We start from the raw sequence: 21915 nt of genomic DNA on the forward strand, positions 1-21915 counted from the left end.
ACAACAATAAAAGGAGGAAAAAGAGAATTTGGTTACTTATGTCAAGAGCAGGAGAAACCCAAAATATTTGAAGTAAAGGCAAAGATAATTTTAGGTAAGAAGAGCTCTTATTTTGACTATAAAACATTTTAGAAACCAGCAGTGTTGAAAGTGTCAAAGTGACAAGGAAAAAAAAATTAACTAAAAAAAAGATAAAATTTTGATTCCATCACTAAAATATCATAGATACAACATGAGAATTGCAAAAAGACTATTGCCTGAAAAAAATCCATTGGAATTACTCTCACATTTCAAAATCTTTGTGGAACTTTGGGGCACGTGGGTGGCTCAGTCAGTTAAGCGTCTGACTTCAGTTCTGGCCATGATCTCACAGTTAGTGGGTTCGAACTCCACGTCTGGTTCTATGCTGACAGCTCAGAGCCTGGAGCCTGCTTTGGATTCTGTGTCTCCCTCTCTCTCTGTCCCTCCCCTGCTCATGCTCTGTCTCTCTCTCTCCTCCTCTCTCTCTCTCAAAAATAAATAAACATTATTTTTTTTTAATATATCTTTGGGGCACTTCAGATAATAGCACTGGAATCAAATTTAAATTATGTAAGATCCACCCAAGTATATGGCCTTACCATTTGATGGCATCACCTTAACTCCAGGAGTTAGTGGTCACCAGAAGATTAGAATAGATAGGTTCCTTATGCTATGCTGAATGGCAGCCCATACTTAAAGCTCAATTTTACATTTTCATATACACACAAGCACTCTTCATGAATATAATGTAATGGGTTAGAAGAATGGTTCTCAAAGTGTGGTTCGTGAACCAGCAGCATCAGCATCAGCCACACCTACTGAACCCTAGAATTACTGAATGAGAAACACTTGAGGTAGGGCTGACGCTACATATAGAGATAACATTTAACCTAGAAGTTTGCATATAAGGCTAAAATTTCCCAAAAAGATGACAGGATTAAAAAAGGAGGTAATCACCCTCATATGAAAGGTATGCTAACACCTTACAGATTTCTATAGGAAACACATGAGTTCATAGATGGAGGTGGAAAAACTAGATCAAGGGAAAAAAAGAGAGGGGTAGAAACCAGATGGAAGGGGAGAAAGGGAAAGAAGAAATAAAATATAAACGGAAAAGGAACTAGGTAGAAGAGAAGAGATTGAATAAAGAATCTAGGTGAAGGGAGAGAGAACTGACAACTGGGAGAAGCCAGACAGAGGGAGAGAAAGGAGTGGAGAGAAAAAGTGGAGCACTGATTTTAAATTGCTCACAAAATATTCTTCTTTCAATGGGATTAATTCTGTACCCTTGGGAAAATTTAGAATTATCAGTTTCTTCCCATTTCACTGTGTGAAGAGTTTCAGAGTAGAAGTGAATATTTGGATATGAGGAAACCCACAGAGTTCTTTATAATTCAGTAGAAACAGACCTCATAGAAGATACATGCTCTCCTAATAATACTCACCAATGGTGGGTATTACATGTGGTTGAACTATTTAGATTGTATTTTCTATATATATATATATATATATATATATATATATATACACACACACACACACACAGTTCATGATCATACATATATAATAACATATATATATAAAATACATAATTAATGATCATATAATTTACAGCCAATATACAATATTGATACACAAAATGATAGGATGCTCACTATGTGTGCACATACATATACATATGTACATATACACACAGAATATGCAAATATCAAAGGACGTTTTCTCTTAGTAATGGTATTAAGAAGAGTTAAATTCCATTCTTTATTCCATTTTATGTTAGTTGATTACTATTATATTTTCACTGAATTTTGGAGGACATTCTATGTTTACAAAACAGGTGTATATATGTGTTTTTCCCCTTAAGGCAGATACCTATGTTTCAACAATGCTAGCACATTTTATGTTATTTTATTTTTACTAAGAACATGTTTGAAATGTGAAATGTCAAGTAAGGAGACAAACTTTTTAGCAAGCTTACCAGAATTTATACAGCAAATATATTTTCATCTTAAAAAAAAAAAACTAATCTGGATGGCCACACATTTATTCCAATAATATCACCAATTCCATTCTTGGAACTTATCTTTTTAAATTAACTCCAAAACCTTCAGGATATTACTTTAAATATCAAACAGGGAAAATATTTTTCATTTTAAGATGGAAATCCACATAATGTTTAGTTGGGTCTGCTTAATAAAAGGGGATATCAAATTACACAAAACTGTTTTTCATTATTTTGCTTAAAATTAGGTGTGGTTTAAAAGTGACAATATTATTTTCTTCTGTGTGGCCTCCATACTGCTTTTTATAAAGCAATTAAACTAAAGAAGTTTTGAAATTATTAACAATTATTTTAATGTAAGACCAAGCATAAAATCCTCAAGTAATATAAATTTGAATGCTTAATTTCTGATATTTTTATATCAAAAGATGCCTTATTACTACACAGCCAACGTGAATGTCATCCTATATAACTTTACAGAAGATAAAGTATGTTTGTGGTTTTATGGAGTTTTTTAATTTTACTAATGGAGCATTAAACTGACTGAGAAAATACTGAAACTAAGTTTTATTTTTAATGCAAGCACTCAGTATGCTTAGGCAGCCAAAGAGGAGGTTGAAGGGCAATACTGAAGCTGTTTAGGAAAATTATTGGGAGGTTATGGCTGCCTGTTTTTCTCCACAGACCTTTGACATATATATCATATTCTCTATGGTTCAGCCTGGACTTTTTAGCCTCATTTGCATGAGCCAAGGCTGCGTAGTCAGCAATGTAATTGCCCAAAGAAACGATCCTATTATTCTAAGTGAAGATATTGTTACTTTGCTAAATGAGAAAGCAGCCTACAGTACTAATCATTAGCTACATTTGAAATACATTAAATAAATGTGCTAACATTATCCAGTAGAGAATTTGAGTTCTCAGAAATACTTGCCTGTAGATCCTGGGACACAATTGCAGAAGAAATAGCCACTTAAATGTATACTGGCTGCTTCATTTTTGCAGGGCACAGATTTACAATCTTTGGTTTCTATTTCACAGACATTTCTTCCATGTCTTTGCAGACCACTGTTGCACTTGTGCAAATGGACCAAGCAGAGGCCATGCACTGATGTACTCTGGTTTCCTAAGTAATCCTCAGCATTGAGGATACATAATGGGTCCATGTAACCAAGAGAACAGCTGCATCTGCAACATGCAAAAACACAAAATCCAATTAGTCATATAATTTAAATATTTATCACATATGTACTTAAATACACAGGATAGCAATACAATAAATATGGTTGTGGGCACACTTTTATATATTCTTATGGAAAATGTCCATACTGGGCACCTGGATGGCTCAGTTGGATGAGCATCCAGCTCTTGGTTTCGGCTCTGGTCATGCATGATCTTGCAGTTTGTATTTCAGGCTCCTCACTGACAACGTGGAGTTCTCTTTCTCCCTCTCTTTCTCTCTTAAAATAAATAAATAAACTTATAAAAAAAAGAGGAGAAAAGAAAAGAAAATATCCATCCTGGGTCACTGAGTCAGTTAAGCATCTAACTTGATTTCAGCTGAGGTCATGATCTTAGTGAGGTGAGATAGACCCCACTTAGGGCTTCACGCTGAGTATGGAGCCTGCTTGGGATTCTTCCCCTACCTCTCTCTGCCCCACCCCCTTCAAAATAAATAAAAAAAGAAAGAAAATGTCCATACTTGGCAAACTTAATTTTGCCTTATTGTGCAGAATGAGTGAAAAGAACTTTGGTGAAAGACAGAGGTAGACTCAAATACAGGTTCTGCCACTTTAATTTCTATGTAACCTAGGACAGTGTCATTAACTCTGGTGAGACTAAATGACAAGGTTAGTGTCTCTGTGTTCGTCAGGACTTAGGTAAAAATTTGCAGTACTGTTTTGTAGTGTGACAAATTAGCTTCTGCTGACAATTAGCTTCTTTGATTGCAATATAAGTGCTTGCAATAAACTTTTGTCAAGGCATTCATTTCAAAGACATTTATCCTGAATAAACACACTGCCAGCTACACAACTAAGGCCCCACCGGAAGTTCCCCTTTTTAGAAAGAACTGGTTGACCTAGACGACTGATCTTTTGCGTGACTCTGCTTTTCCCTCGCCAGGCTTTAATTTCCGCTGACTGGTGTGTTTTAAATTCACCAGCATAGTGAACTCAAGAATCCCTAGATACCACCCTCACCTCCCCCAAAAAGCCACAATTCTAGATCTGCCCTCTCTTTACCTAAGATGCAACCTCTCCCAGAAGCGAACCCTGTGCTGGCCAGAACCGGTGGTTAAAAAAAAAAAAAAAAAAAAAAAAAAAAAAAAATTCAAAGTTTCCTGATAATTGTTGCTGAGGTGCATAATAAGAATAATAAAATAATAAAAACCACCCGGAGAGTCTTGTAGCAACACTGGCCTACTGGCCTGTGGAAATACTTGCGAGGGCTCTCAGAAGTTAGCATAGGCCCAAGTGCTGTAGGCCGCAGGCATTCCCAGCAGAGAAGTGAGTGTCCCAGACCTAGGCTGCCGGCGGGTGAGTGCCAAACACCCCAGGCATGATTAGCCGATAGCAGCACTATGGATAGGCTGAGAGGCACAAATCAAGTTTGAAGTATTTAATCTCATGCCTATGAGAAATGGGTTTTATTTTTTTTTGATTTTTTTTAACATTTATTTATTTTTGAGACAGAGAGAGACAGAGCATGAACGGGGGAGGGTGAGAGAGAGGGAGACAGAATCTGAAACAGGCTCCAGGCTCTGAGCTATCAGCACAGAGCCCCACGCGGGGCCTGAACTGACGAGGCTGAGATCATGACCTGAGCCGAAGTCCGACGCCTAACCGACTGAGCCACCCAGGCGCCCCTAGACATGGGTTTTAATTAATAATAGTTTTTATTCATAGTATTCATTCATTTCTATATTAATTCCATAAATACATGTTTGCATTTTCTATATGACTGGCATTGACCTAAATACACTGAACATCCATTCTTGTTTCTCAACATACTTCCCTATATGCTAGGCACCACCTTGGGTAAAGTGGATTATGATATGCCATTTTAATACAATTATACACTGTATAAAATGCGCCCATTTATTCCTTTGAATATTGTACATACATGCATAAAAAGCATCAGAAGAAGGATGCATAAGGTGATGAAGAAACATAAATCACAGAGATAATCTTTGGTCTAAAGTAAAGTGTTGTGATTTTAAAGTATCCTTTGCTGGGGCGCCTGGGTGGCTCAGTAGGTTAAGCCGCCAACTTCAGCTCAGGTCACGATCTCGAGGTCTGTGAGTTCGAGCCCCGCATCGGGCTCTGGGCTGATGGCTCAGAGCCTGGAGCCTGCTTCCGATTCTGTGTCTACCTCTCTCTCTGGCCCTCCCCCCATTCATGCTCTGTCTCTCTCTGTCTCAAAAATAAATAAACGTTAAAAAAAATAATTAAAAAAAAAAGTCCCTCTAAAAGTATCCTTTGCCAACTATTCAAGGGGCACTTAAGATAATCATATAAACATGTCAATGAGTTGAGAAGAGCAATGTCAAATTACTTTTCTTGTTATTATTAGTGAAAATTAACCTACTGAACCTAAGTCATTACACTCATAAATTTATATGATGGTAGGTGTTTGGATCCAGCAAGAATGTTAAAGGCCAATTAGTTCAAATCTTTCTTCTTGTAGTTGTGAAAAATTTATCTGTTTAATGCAATTTGCCAAGGATCACTGAGATTGTTAATGGCAGTCAGTATAGTTGATGCTTTGATATATTCAAAGCACTGGCCTTAGAAAGGGAACCCTGATTCTAATTCTTCTCTAACTTATTTAGAAGTTACTGTGCCCTAGTTTTCTCATCTGTAAAATTATCAGTACTATATCTCATAGAAGAGGATTACATGTGTTCATTACTGGGAAGGTAAGTCTGCTAGCAGTCATATCATATGTGCATATGTTTGCTTGAAATAAAGTTATTGAACATGGACTTGGCAGCTATAAGTGGAGACTGATAATAGTAGTTTATTAGAAATTCAAGTAGAATGATATAATTTTTCAATATGGTTAACAAATTCTAATAAACTTCTGAATAAAACATAATATGTACTTGATTAACGTGAAAGTTTCATTCCTGGAATATCCAATGATTATTAAAATTTTATAAAAATATTTTGTGTCAGTATGTAAAATAGAGTTAAGACACTGGCTCAGATATTTATAAAAAAAAGTTTTATATCCACATTAATATATGTTGGGACTTTTGAAAATGGTATAAACCATGGAATGCTTTTTATTGTTGTTGTTCATGGAACTATTCTATGCGCTGAAAAATTTATAACATTCATTATCTACCACTCACCTGCTAAATGACAGCTGTTTCAACCAATTATACTGAATATTAGAATGACCCTAGAAATTTCCAAAATGTCCCCAGAATGCAAAAGCATCTCTTTGAAAATCATTGACCTAAATAAATTTCTCCAGTTTACTAAAGCACTCACCCAGTCTTGTACAAGTATCTGGAACATTTTTCATCCCAATTAATACTACAAATTTAAATGCTGATATACATGTATATATGGATACCCAGTGCAAACATAAATTGCTACTAAACTGAAAGCTTTTCAGTGACAAGTACATCAGTTTTGTTAAAAAAAAAAAGTCAGGAAAATTATAATGGCCCACATATATTATTTATAATTTTTAAGTGTTCTTATAATTTCATAGTACTTTTACTTTGAGAAAATAAATTGGACTAAAAGATTTCATGAATGTATTACTAACTTTATTATTAAATAAGCCAATTTGAATTATACTTAAGTTTGAAACAAGTAATGATATGATTGAAGAACAAAGCAAAACATGTCTGTTGAAAATACGGTCTCATTTATAAATACTGTGATTTAAATTTTTTCATTATTTAGTGTTTTAACGGGAAATGTATTCTTGGAAGAGAAGAAATTAAATACATCACTCTACTTATTCCCCTAAGTGCTAAGACTAGGATCCATATGCCTTATATACAGTGGATGCTCCATTAATATTGTTTGACTATATAACCATCAAATGTATTTTAAAATTGAATTATGCTCAAGAGAAAGGTCATCTTAAAGGTTCTGAATAAACAGCTTCATGAAATTCCAAGTCTTAGAAGATAATTTCAAAAGTAATGCAAAAAGGTTAGACCTATAAAAAGCTATTTAGATATAATGAAGTAAAATAAAAAATCTGGCCCAGGTAGCACAAAACATATAACATGCATACATTTTTATTGTTTGACATATGAAATTAAAGCATGAAAAGTCATAGAGCCTGAAGCTATAATATAGTCAAACTTTGACTTTATATCATAACATATGCATTGGTTTGCACCTAAAAGAAAAAAAAAAGACACGTCAAAGATAATTGTGTATACATTAGCTAAGTTTCAACTCATGCTATAGTTGAAAATTAATTATTCAAAAGTGCTTCCTTTAATGAAGTTTGTTATAATTAATTTTTGGCATGGATACAGAAAACACAATGATATCTACTTTAGAATTGCTTAAATGAATTAATGACCTCTATATCATTTTACTCTAAAATTTAGAGACACAAGGTTATCACACTGTCCAGAGCACAATAAAAAGAAACAAAACAAAACAAAACAAACAACAAATATATATATATATACACATATATACATACACATATATGTATATATGTGTATATATTTACATATATACATATGTTATATGTATTATGTTATGCATTATATTGATATATGTATTTTATATACACTTATATGTGTCTTATATTAATTATACATATATATGTCATATTAATATACAGATACATATGTGTGTGTGTGTGTGTGTGTATAAATTCAGTAGACAAAAGGATTCAACGACTAGAGAAATGTGGTTTAGTGGTTCAAAACTAATCATAAACAAACAATACATACATATATGCACACATACAGTAAGCCATATTTATATGCAGTTCAGTTTCCTTTCTTTCTTTTTTTTTCTTTTTCTTTTTTTCTGAGACTAAAATGTAACAAAACTTGCCTGGAAGCCAGAAAAGTATTCATGGCATATCCAAAAATTAAAAATAAACACAAAACAAGACATTCAAGTTCTTTAATTAGAAAAGTCATCAATATCATAGCAAACATTAAAAGTCTTAGAAATTAATAATCATCAGACTTCCTGGTTCAGAAGTAACTTAAGAAAAACCCTGATCAAAATATATTTCTGTGGCATAGTCACCTAAAGCTGTATTTATATAAGCCTCCTAACGCTACAGAAACAGGTTTTGAAACTATACTTGATTTTATCATATACTTTTAGATTTTACACTTTAAAACAAAACTTTTGCTTATAACTGAAAAATAGTGTTTTGCTTATATTTAGCATTACATGGAAAATGTGAAAATTTAAAAAATAGATCATTAAAGAAACGAGTTTATTTTAAAGATCCCAGAAAGAAAGCCAGAAAATTCATTGCTATAACACAAATTACTTGTATGTTTAGAAAGTGAAAATAATACTTATTTTAGCAATTTAAAAAGATATTTACTTTCTAAATGATATAGAATAAACATGAGATGTGTTCTGGTAGAACTCCCTAAGGAATATAGTATAAACCTCAAGACAAGGGAAGGCATCCTGGCTATGTGCACCTTTGCAACATTCTTCAACTCTGTAACATAGACCACCTATTCAAACTGTATGTTACCATAAATGGGAGACAAAGGAGCAAACATTGGACAAAAGGCAACCCCCCTCCCTCTGCCCTTCTGTGTTCAGGGCTCAGCCTTTTGGGTCTTAGCCCGCTGAGCCCGTGCTGGCACAAAATAAAGCTGCTTCCTGGAAAGAAAACCTCAATGTCCCAACTTTCTGTGTCTGACTTATGCTACATTTCATGGGGGCTCACCTGGGAGGTAGAAACGGTGTTTCACCTCCCTTGTCACCAGGGTACAAACCTCAGGGCACTGGGAGAGGCGAGCTCACCTGAAGCTAGTGAACTGCTTCATCTGTAGGAGACTAGCCTGGCAGGCTGGGTGAAGGCTGGGATGCACAAAAGAAACTGTGAGGCCCAGGAACCAGCTCAGGGAGCGCCACCTGTCAGACTGGTAAGAACCTGGGTTCTTTTGGCAGACCTGCCCGTAAGAGACAGAAGGGGAGCCTGATCACCTCCCAGAGTTGCCCGAGTAGTTCCATAAGGAATGAAACTGCAACTCTAAGGCACTGGGTGCTGGGCAGCAGGTTGGAGTAGCTGTGTAACTGTGCAAATGAGATGGACAGTGGAAAGGTTCCACCTGGACCTGACCAATGGCCAAAGCAAAGTGTTGAGTCCTGATCCTCGGTGGTTCCATGGCGACCTGATATGGCTTAGAGCATGTCAGACTTCCGTAGGAGTCTGATTCAGATCAGGGCTTGATATTGAACTCATCAATGCTAAGAGGCACCTGAAATATCTCTGAGAGGAGAGTGGTTGGAAATGGAAGAAGTGAGTATGCATCCTCAACAAATTAGTCCCTCCCTTCCCCCTTTTTCATCTCTTGTGCATGAAAGTTATCCATTAGGGGTAAGAAATGGGTGGAAAGCAGAGTACGCTGACTCCCCTAGAGTATATGTTGAGGAATTTCATAAAGGGATATTCAGGAGATTATGGTGTGAAATTAACTCCTGGAAAACTCTGGACATTCTGTGAAATTGGCCATCTTTCAGGGTCGGCTGCCCCTTCAAGGGCTCACTTGATAAGGAACTAGTTGGCCAAGTGTTGAGGGTCGTTGTGGGGGATCAAGGCCACTCCAGCCAATTTTCTTGCATTGCCTATTGGCAAGAACTGGTCTTATCCCAGCCACTTTGGCTAAAAGTCTGTATTGAAGAGAACTGTAACGTTATGATGGCTCATGTCATGGCTTCCTCCAAATGCTGGCCCCAAACTGAAATACCTATACTGCTGCAGAAGCCTGAGGGAACCCCGCTGTCATATGCCCCACTGTACCCCTCACTGACACTTGTGCCTCTAGCCACCCTGGCTGCTGAAACTCCGCTGGAGCCTGCCCCTAGTCCTAAGGCCTCACCACCTCTAGTACCACCGACCTCTCCAGATGTGACTGACTCACCTGGCCCACCAGTCCTAACCACATAGATGACTCCTGGAAGGTGATTAGAAAGAAGATCAGGCCAGCGGAGACACTCCCTCCCTGCAGCAACACCAGGGAATCGTACAGATGCCACTGAGGCAAACTAGGGCTTGCTTTAGATTTGGTTTTCTCCTTTTCCATTATGTTAAGGTGGAAGTTGAGGATATTGATTGAGATCTTCTTTGTTTTTTAACATAAGCATTTGCAGCCATAATTTTTATTCTAAATACTGTCTCACCGGAGCATCTGGATGGCTCAGTCAGTTAGGCATCTGACTCTTGATTTTAGTTCAGGTCATGATCTCACAGTTTGTGAGATAGAGCCCTACATAGGGTTCCATGCTTACAGCATGGTGCCTGCTTAGGATTCTGTCTCTCCCTCTCTCTCTATCCCTACCCTATTTACTTGCTCACTCTGTCTCTCTCAAAGCAAATAAACTGAAAAAAAAATGCTGCATTGTCTATATCCCATGAATTTTGGCATGCCATATCTTTATTTTAATTAATCTCAAATTATTTTCTATGTTCCTTGTATTTTCTTTTTGATTCAATGATATATGTGGACTCTATTATTTAATTTTCACATATTTATGAATTTACTGAATAGCGTGTTTTTGATTCCTAATTTTATTCCATTGTAGTTAGAAAATATATTTTTATTATCATAATCCTTTTAAATATATTACAGCTAGTATTAACATCTTGGAAAATATTCAATGTGCTTTAGAGAAGAATGCCATTCTGCTGTTGCTGAATAGAGTGTTCTATAGCTCTCTGCCAGTTCTACTTTATCTGTAGTGTTCCTCAGCTTTATATATTTGTTCATCTACCAAATGTCACATCCACTACTTAAAGTGTAGTATTGGAGTTTCCAACTATTATTGTTGAATTCACCATTTCTTTATTCAATTCTGTCAGTTTTTGTTTTATGTATTTTGAATTTCTATTGTTAAGTACATATGTTTATAATTGCTACATCTTCTCGTATTGATTCTTTTATAATTATAAAATGTTGTTTGTTTTCACAATAACCATTTTTTTCTTTTAAAGTCTATTTTGTCTGATATTAACATAGATATCCCAAGTTTCAATGATTGCTGATTGAATGCTATATATTTTTTTATCCTTTTACTTTCAACCCATTTGTACATTTAAATGTAGAATGTAACTCCTATGGATGGTATGTACTATGTTTATCCAGAAATTATCTAACCTGAAAACCTTTGCCTTTGGCTGGATTTTTAATCCATTTTACTTTAATGTTATTATTAATAGAGTTGGATTTATTTATGTCTGCCATTCTCCTTTTTGTTATCCATACATCTCATGTCTTTTTCATATATCCATTCGGATACTACTTACTTTTGTATTAAGTAAATATTTTCTGGGGCAAATTTTAGTATCTATAGTGCTGTTTTTACTACATTATTTGAGTTATTTTCTTAACTGTTGCTCTGGAGTTTACCATACATACCTTAACATACCAGATCTACCACATACTTAATATACCACAGATACTAATTTAATTCTTGTGTGATACAGAACATTTATTACTATATGTCTTTCTTACCCTCTTTTGTTCTCTTTTGTCCCTCTTTCGTCCTTCCTTTGTTGCTAATGTTGTTATACATAATAGAATATAATGTACATTATGTAAATAATATATAATAAGTACATATGCATATGTTTGAGATATAAATACCAATCATTTTACACAAAAAAATATTATTATTAATTACTATAAAATAATTCAGGAAGCTAAAATCAAAAACACAAGAAAATAACAAGTATTGGCAAGGAAGTGGAGAAAAAGGAAAACTCAAGTAACTGTTGGTGAGAGTGCAAACTGGTGCGGCCACTTTGGAAAACAGTATGGAGATTCCTCAAAAACATAAAAATACAATTACTATATAATCCAGTAATTCCACTATTGTGTATTTACCTAAGGAAAACAAAAACACTAATTCATAAAGATATATGAACCCCTGTGTTTAGTACAGCATTATTTACAACAGCCAAGATATGTAAGCAACCCAAGTGTCCATTGATAGATGGATAATGAAGATGTGGCATTAGAGAGAGAGAGAGAGGGAGAGAGAGAGAGATCTCAGAATATTACTCAGACATAAAAAAGAATGAAATATTTCCATTTACAACAATTTGGATGGACCTAGAAGGTATAATGCTAAGAGAAACAAATCAGTCAGAGAAACACAAATACCATATGATCTCACATAGGGAATTTAAGAAACAAACAAAATAAAAAGCAGCCAACAATGACAGGGGCACCTGGGAGCTCAGTCAGGTAAGTATCCGACTCTTGGTTTCAGCTCAGGTCATGATCTCACAGTCCCTGAGTTCAAGTCCCATGTCAGGCTCTGCACTGACAGCCCAGAACCTGTTTGGAATTCTCTCTCTTTCTCTCTCTCTCTTTCTGCCTTCTCCCACCCTCTCTTTCTCTCAAAAATAAATAAACAATTTTATTAAAAAGCAACAAACACCACCACCAACAACAACAAAACTCTTAAATATAGGAAAGAAACTTGTGTTTGCCAGAAGGGGGGTGGGAGGGGGTTATGTGAAATTCATAAATGTAATTAAGAGTATACTTTTCTTGGTGAGCAGTAGAAATACATGGAATTGTTGAATCATTAAAAAATCAATTATGGCTTATCAGTACAATTATAACTTTTTGATAAGGAGATGATATTCTTTGTTCAAATGATTCATAAATACCTGGATCTATTAATTTCATCTTTATAAATAGCTTCATGTTGACACCCACTTTCTTGATAATCAGTTGTATTTTCCAGAGACGTTTTTCCAGGCCATCTTGGAATACATAGACACCAATATCCCTTATTGCCTTCTTCAGTCAAACAATTGCATTCATTTGCATGCATCTATAAAGTATTTAAAAAAAAGAGTTTTGTAAATATTCATCACATTACAATACTACAATCATCTCAAAGTTTGAATTTCATGCTTTCCTTTATGCATTAAATTCATGTGTTCCTTTAGCAAAGGTAAAATAAACTGTTTTGATTAATATCAAAATCAGTTTTAAAAAGTCATATTGTTTATTTATTGACAGGAATACATAAATTGTATAAAGTAAAATAAATCAACATCTATTATTCAATTGTTTTAAAATATCTTCAGGTAATTTGTATCAAAATTTTATAGAGGCGTCTGGGTGGCTCAGTCGGTTGAATGTCCGACTTCGGCTCAGGTCATGATCTCACGGTCTGTGAGTTCAAGCCCTGCGTCAGGATCTGTGCTGACAGCTCGGAGCCTGGAGCCTGTTTCATATTCTGTGTCTCCCTCTCTCTCTGACCCTCCCCGTTCATGCTCTGTTTCTCTCTGTCTCAAAACAATAAATAAACGTTAACATTTTTTAAAAAAATTTTTAGATGTAGCTTACATGTTAACTGATGTGATAGAAATAGCATTATACTAATAACCATATCCATGGAAAAACTGTTTTCTGTATCCCTAAATAATTTTTCTTCATGAGTGATTAATTGGATTCATTTATTGAATTCATTCATTGAATTCATCCATTCATTTACTGGATTGATATAACATTTTAATGTATCCCTTATAAAAAATGAATTAAATAAAATCTTTAACACATTTTTATTTCATATATGCATGGAAGTCATAATTTTACCTGTTTAAAAATATATTTCATTTTAACTATTTTGGAGGTCTTCCACAAACATGTCCAGTGTATTTACCTTAAGGGAGTACGTAAAGTTTGTTGCCAGGGAAGTGCAACTCTCATGGACAGCTTAAACACAGGCATATCTTTTCCAACTACGCTGTTTATCTTATTTCCCATCAATGGCTACAATAATTAGAAATTTAGTTTCATGGTCTACTCCTTTGGTGATAGATAAATGATTTATACAGATCTAGTCTGTTGGGAAAGAGGCAACTGATAATCTGTTTCTCCATTATTCTATTTGGAGCTCATATCACTTAATAATTTTTAGTCTACTGGGAAGGAGACCATCTCTTTGACATGGATAGATTTTTTTTTTCAAATGCAATTCACCCTTAACTCATGGCTAAAATACAAAATCAATCTCTAAGCTTTCTCTATAGTTGTCTGAATGTCTAAGTATTTATACTTTAGAAAAAAAATTTTATCCCTCACTGTTTGAATGCATAATCATTTTCTATATGCAGAGGGTATTTGTTGTAAATTTTCTTAAAGAGGCCCTATTAGAATTTGCCTACAAAGTTAAAGTTAAATTAGCATTTACATAAGAATAATTATTAGCATTTTATGACACTTTTATTATTCTCTCCATATATATTATAATAATATATGTATATGTACATTCATATGTGAACATACTATTATTGTGATTGTACTTTATCCTCAATTACATTAGCGTGTCATTTTTTTTTAACGTTTATTTATTTTTGAGACAGAGAGAGACAGAGCATGAATGGGGGAGGGTCAGAGAAAGAGGGAAACACAGAATCTGAAACAGGCTCCAGGCTCTGAGCAGTCAGCACAGAGCCCGATGCGGGGCTTGAACTCAATGACCGCAAGATCATGACTTGAGCCGAAGTCGGACGCTTAACCGACTGAGCCACCCAGGCACCCCTAGCGTGCCATTTTTATAAACAAGAATATTATATTTTCATATAATATTTTATATGCAAAATTATCAAATTAGGAAATTAACTTTTATATATTTTAACCAATAAATTTTATTAAAATTCACCAATTGTTCTGATATACTATATAAAAATACAATATACAAATTTTCCTTCTTCAACATGACTAGAAAATACAAAATATCAAAACTTCAAATTACCCAGAAGTGGAATATACATAAACACAAGTGATTAATGATTTTATTTTTACTCCTTGTTGGTCTGTACTGTTTTGTAGAGATCGTATTGGACAGTTTGAATGTGCATGTCTTCCATTATCTTGTTTACTTTTGAATTCCTTTTAGTTGATTTGGTTTAATCATGAAAGCAATACAATTAATCTTATTCTAAAATCCAATCCCTCTTGTGTTCTGTATACACACACACACACACACACACACGCACATTTTTTCTTGATTTCTTGTAATAAGCTTTACAATATTTTTTGTATTTTTCTTCTTGTTTTAAAGTTTGTATTTTAATTCTAGTTAGTTAACATACAACATTATATTAGTTTCATGTGTACAATATAGTAACTTAACACTTCCATACATCACCCTGTGTTCATCACAGTAAATGCACTCCTGAATCCTCATCACCTGTTTAGCCCATCCCCCCACCCACCTCCGCTCTGGCAAACATCAGTTTGTTCTCTATAGTTAAGAATCTGTTTTGGGCACCCTGGGAGGCTCAGTTCTTTAAGTGACTGACTCTTAATTTTGGCTCAAGTTAATATAGGCTTGGGTCATGATATCATGGTTCCTGAGATGGAGCCTGCATGGGGCTCTGCACTAATAGTGTGGAGCCTGCCTGGGGTTCTTTCTCTGCCTCACTCTCTGCTCCTTCCCCACATATACATGTGCTCTCTTTCTCTCTCTCTTAAAATAAATTAAAAAATAAATATTTTTGCTAGAGAGGGAAGATGGCGGTGTAGGAGGACACTGGGCTCACCGCGCGTCCTGCTGATCACTTAGATTCCACCTACACCTGCCTAAAGAACACAGAAAACCACCAGAGGATTAGCAGAACGGAGTCTCCGGTGCCAAGCGCAGACGAGAGGCCCATGGAAGAGGGTAGGAAGGGCAGAGAGGCGGTGCACGCTCCACGGACTGGCGTGAGGGAGCCGGGGCAGAGGGGCAGCCTGCTGGCCAAGCAGAGCCCCCGAGTCTGGCTTGCAAAAGCTGAGGGGCCAGACGGAGTGTGTTCCGACAGGAAGCGCGACTTAGCGTCTGGGAGGTCATAAGTTAACAGCTCTGCTCAGAAAGCGGGAAGGCTGGAGGACAAAGGGAGGGAGAGTTGCTGAGCCCCCGGACAACAGAGCTCATTTTGGTGGGGAACAAAGGCGCTCGCCAGTGCCATCTCCCCCGCCCATCCCCCAGCCAAAATCCCAAAGGGAACCAGTTCCTGCCAGGGAGTTTGCTCGCTCTGCGCAAACACCCAACTCTGTGCTTCTGCGGAGTCAAACCTCCGGCAGTGGATCTGACTCCCTCCCCCTGCCACAGGGCCCCTCCTGAAGTGGATCACCTAAGGAGAAGCGAGCTAAGCCTGCCCCTCCTGCCCCCGTGCACCTTGCCTACCCACCCCAGCTAATACGCCAGATCCCCAGCACCACAAGCCTGGCAGTGTGCAAGTAGCCCAGACGGGCCACGCCACCCCACAGTGAATCCCGCCCCTAGGAGAGGGGAAGAGAAGGCACACACCAGTCTGACTGTGGCCCCAGCGGTGGGCTGGGGGCAGACATCGGGTCGGACTGCGGACCCGCCCACCAACTCCGGTTATACACCACAGCACAGGGGAAGTGCCCTGCAGGTCCTCACCACGCCAGGGACTATCCAAAATGACCAAACGGAAGAATTCCCCTCAGAAGAATCTCCAGGAAATAACAACAGCCAATGAACTGATCAAAAAGGATTTAAATAATATAACAGAAAGTGAATTTAGAATAATAGTCATAAAATTAATCGCTGGGCTTGAAAACAGTATAGAGGACAGCAAAGAATCTCTTGCTACAGAGATCAAGGGACTAAGGAACAGTCACGAGGAGCTGAAAAGCGCTTTAAACTAAATGCAAAACAAAATGGAAACCACGACGGCTTGGATTGAAGAGGCAGAGGAGAGAATAGGTGAACTAGAAGATAAAGTTATGGAAAAAGAGGAAGCTGAGAGAAAGAGAGATAAAAAACTCCAGGAGTATGAGGGGAAAATTAGAGAACTAAGTGATACACTAAAAAGAAATAATATACGCATAATTGGTATCCCAGAGGAGGAAGAGAGAGGGAAAGGTGCTGAAGGGGTACTTGAAGAAATAATAGCTGAGAACTTTCCGGATCTGGGGAAGGAAAAAGGCATTGAAATCCAAGAGGCACAGAGAACTCCCTTCAGACGTAACTTGAATCGATCTTCTGCACGACATATCATAGTGAAACTGGCAAAATACAAGGATAAAGAGAAAATTCTGAAAGCAGCAAGGGATAAATGTGCCCTCACATATAAAGGGAGACCTATAAGACTCGTGACTGATCTCTCCTTTGAAACTTGGCAGGCCAGAAAGGCTTGGCACGATATCTACAGTGTGCTAAACAGAAAAAATATGCAGCCGAGAATCCTTTATCCAGCAAGTCTGTCATTTAGAATAGAAGGAGAGATAAACGTCTTCCCAAACAAACAAAAACTGAAGGAATTTGTCACCACTAAACCACCCTACAAGAGATCCCAAGGGGGATCCTGTGAGACAAAGTACCAGAGACATCAATACAAGCATAAAACATACAGACATCACAATGACTCCAAACCCATATCTTTCTATAATAACTCTGAATGTAAATAGATTAAATACGCCAACCAAAAGACATAGGGTATCAGAATGGATAAAAAAACAAGACCCATCTATTTGCTGTCTACAAGAGACTCATTTTAGATCTGAGGACACCTTTAGATTGAGAGTGAGGGGATGGAGAACTATTTATCATGCTACTGGAAGCCAAAAGAAAGCTGGAGTAGCCATACTTATATCAGACAAACTAGACTTTAAATTAAAGGCTGTAACAAGAGATGAAGAAGGGTATTATATAATAATTATAGGGTCTATCCATCAGGAAGAGCTAACAATTATAAATGTCTATGCGCCGAATACCGGAGCCCCCAAATATATAAAACAATTACTCATAAACATAAGCAACCTTATTGATAAGAATGTGGTCATTGCAGGGGACTTTAACACCCCACTTACAGAAGTGGATAGATCATCTAGACACACGGTCAATAAAGAAACAAGGGCCCTGAATGATACATTGGATCAGATGGACTTGACAGATATATTTAGAACTCTGCATCCCAAAGCAACAGAATATACTTTCTTCTCGAGTGCACATGGAACATTCTCCAAGATAGATCATATACTGGGTCGCAAAACAGCCCTTCATAAGTTTACAAGAATTGAAATTATACCATGCATACTTTCAGACCACAATGCTATGAAGCTTGAAATCAACCACAGGAAAAAGTCTGGAAAACCTCCAAAAATGTGGAGGTTAAAGAATACCCTACTAAAGAATGAATTGGTCAACCAGGCAGTTAGAGAAGAAATTAAAAACATTATGGAAACAAATCAAAATGAAAATACAACAATCCAAATGCCTTGGGATGCAGCGAAGGCAGTCCTGAGAGGAAAATACATTGCCATCCAGGCCTATCTCAAGAAACAAGAAAAATCCCAAATACAAAATCTCACAGCACACCTAAAGGAAATAGAAGCAGAACAGCAAAGGCAGCCTAAACCCAGCAGAAGAAGAGAAATAATAAAGATCAGAGCAGAAATAAACACTATAGAATCTAAAAAAATGGTAGAGCAGATCAACGAAACCAAGAGTTGGTTTTTTGAAAAAATAAACAAAATTGACAAACCTCTAGCCAGGCTTCTCAAAAAGAAAAGGGAGATGACCCAAATAGATAAAATCATGAATGAAAATGGAATTATTACAACCAATCCCTCAGAGATACAAACAATTATCAGGGAATACTATGAAAAATTATATGCCAACAAATTGGACAACCTGGAAGAAATGGACAAATTCCTAAACACCCACACTCTTCCAAAACTCAATCAGGAGGAAATAGAAAGCTTGAACAGACCCATAACCAGCGAAGAAATTGAATTGGTTATCAAAAATCTCCCAACAAATAAGAGTCCAGGACCAGATGGCTTCCCAGAGGAGTTCTACCAGACGTTTAAAGCAGAGATAATACCTATCCTTCTCAAGCTATTCGAAGAAATAGAAAGGGAAGGAAAACTTCCAGACTCATTCTATGAAGCCAGTATTACTTTGATTCCCAAACCAGGCAGAGACCCAGTAAAAAAAGAGAACTACAGGCCAATATCCCTGATGAATATGGATGCAAAAATTCTCAATAAGATACTAGCAAATCGAATTCAACGGCATATAAAAAGAATTATTCACCATGATCAAGTGGGATTCATTCCTGGGATGCAGGGCTGGTTCAGCATTCGCAAATCAATCAACATGATACATCACATTAATAAAAAAAAAAGATAAGAACCATATGATCCTGTCAATCGATGCAGAAAAGGCCTTTCACAAAATCCAGCACCCTTTCTTAATAAAAACCCTTAAGAAATCGGGATAGAAGGAACATACTTAACGATCATAAAAGCCATTTATGAAAAGCCCACAGCTAACATCATCCTCAATGGGGAAAAACTGAGAGCTTTTTCCCTGAGATCAGGAACACGACAGGGATGCCCACTCTCACTGCTGTTGTTTAACATAGTGCTGGAAGTTCTAGCATCAGCAATCAGATAACAAAAGGAAATCAAAGGCATCCAAATTGGCAAAGATGAAGTCAAGCTTTCGCTTTTTGCAGATGACATGATATTATACATGGAAAATCCGATAGACTCTACCCAAAGTCTGCTAGAACTGATACATGAATTCAGCAAAGTTGCAGGATACAAAATCAATGTACAGAAATCAGTTGCATTCTTATACACTAACAATGAAGCAACAGAAAGACAAATAAAGAAACTGATCCCATTCACAATTGCACCAAGAAGCATAAAATACCTAGGAATAAATCTAACCAAAGATGTAAAAGATCTGTATGCTGAAAACTATAGAAAGCTTATGAAGGTAATTGAAGAAGATATAAAGAAATGGAAAGCCATTCCCTGCTCATGGATTGGAAGAATAAATATTGTCAAAATGTCAATACTACCCAAAGCTATCTACACATTCAATGAAATCCCAATCAAAATTGCACCAGCATTCTTCTCGAAACTAGAACAAGCAATCCTAAAATTCATATGGAACCACAAAAGGCCCCGAATAGCCAAAGTAATTTTGAAGAAGAAGACCAAAGCAGGAGGCATCACAATCCCAGACTTCAGCCTCTACTACAAAGCTGTAATCATCAAGACAGCATGGTATTAGCACAAAAACAGACACATGGACCAATGGAATAGAATAGAAACCCCAGAACTGGACCCAAAAAGGTATGGCCAACTAATCTTTGACAAAGCAGGAAAGAACATCCAATGGAAAAAAGACAGTCTCTTTAACAAATTGTGCTGGGAAAACTGGACAGCAACATGTAGAAGGTTGAAACTAGACCACTTTGTCACACCATTCACAAAAATAAACTCAAAATGGATAAAGGACCTGAATGTGAGACAGGAAACCTTCAAAACCCTAGAGGAGAAAGCAGGAAAAGACCTCTCTGACCTCAGCCGTAGAAATCTCTTACTCGACACATCCCCAAAGGCAAGGGAATTAAAAGCAAAAATGAATTACTGGGACCTTATGAAGATAAAAGCTTCTGCACAGCAAAGGAAACAACCAACAAAACTAAAAGGCAACCAACGGAATGGGAAAAGATATTTGCAAATGACATATCAGACAAAGGGCTAGTATCCAAAATCTATAAAGAGCTCACCAAACTCCACACCCGAAAAACAAATAACCCAGTGAAGAAATGGGCAGAAAACATGAATAGACACTTCTCTAAAGAAGACATCCGGATGGCCAACAGGCACATGAAAAGATGCTCAACGTCACTCCTCATCAGGGAAATACAAATCAAAACAACACTCAGATATCACCTCACACCAGTCAGAGTGGCCAAAATGAACAAATCAGGAGACTATAGATGCTGGAGAGGTTTTGGAGAAACGGGAACCCTCTTGCACTGTTGGTGGGAATGCAAATTGGTGCAGCCGCTCTGGAAAGCAGTGTGGAGGTTCCTCAGAAAATTAAAAATAGACCCACCCTATAACCCAGCAATAGCACTGCTAGGAATTTACCCAAGGGATACAGGAGTACTGATGCATAGGGGCACTTGTACCCCAATGTTTATAGCAGCACTCTCAACAATAGCCAAATTATGGAAAGAGCCTAAATGTCCATCAACTGATGAATGGATAAAGAAATTGTGGTTTATATACACAATGGAATACTACGTGGCAATGAGAAAGAATGAAATATGGCCTTTTGTAGCAACGTGGATGGAACTGGAGAGTGTGATGCTAAGTGAAATAAGCCATACAGAGAAAGACAGATACCATATGGTTTCACTCTTATGTGGATCCTGAGAAACGTAACAGAAACCCATGGGGGAGGGGAAGGAAAAAAAAAAAAGAGGTTAGAGTGGGAGAGAGCCAAAGCATAAGAGACTGTTAAAAACTGAGAACAAACTGAGGGTTGATGGGGGGTGGGAGGGAGGGGAGGGTGGGTGATGTGTATTGAGGAGGGCACCTTTTGGGATGAGCACTGGGTGTTGTATGGAAACCAATTTGACAATAAATTTCATATATTTAAAAAAAAAAGAAAAAAAAGAAAATCCTTAAATCACTTAAAATAAATAAATAAATAAATAAATATTTTTAAAAGAACCTGTTTCTTGGTTTGCCTCTCTTTCTCTCTCTTTCCCCCCCTTTGCTTATTTTTTTTTCTTAAATTCCACATATGGCATTTATCTTTCTCTGACTTATTTTGCTTAGCATAATACTTTCTGGGTCCATTCATGTCATTGAAAATAGAAAGAGTTTATTTCTTTAATGGCTGCGTAATATT

General features: G+C 36.8%; 1 protein-coding gene across 1 annotated transcript in view; it reads right to left on the minus strand.

Annotated features, from left to right (window-relative positions):
* The window catches only part of EYS (eyes shut homolog), a 1624793-nt gene that overhangs the window by 1438717 nt on the left and 164161 nt on the right, over positions 1-21915 (minus strand). Inside the window, 3 exon segments of the mRNA XM_049653864.1 lie at positions 2564-2566; positions 2954-3211; positions 12893-13059. Of these exon segments, the coding sequence (XP_049509821.1) occupies positions 2564-2566; positions 2954-3211; positions 12893-13059 (428 nt within the window).

Source organism: Panthera uncia, assembly GCF_023721935.1.
Source record: "Panthera uncia isolate 11264 chromosome B2 unlocalized genomic scaffold, Puncia_PCG_1.0 HiC_scaffold_24, whole genome shotgun sequence".
Taxonomy (NCBI): Eukaryota; Metazoa; Chordata; class Mammalia; order Carnivora; family Felidae; genus Panthera; species Panthera uncia.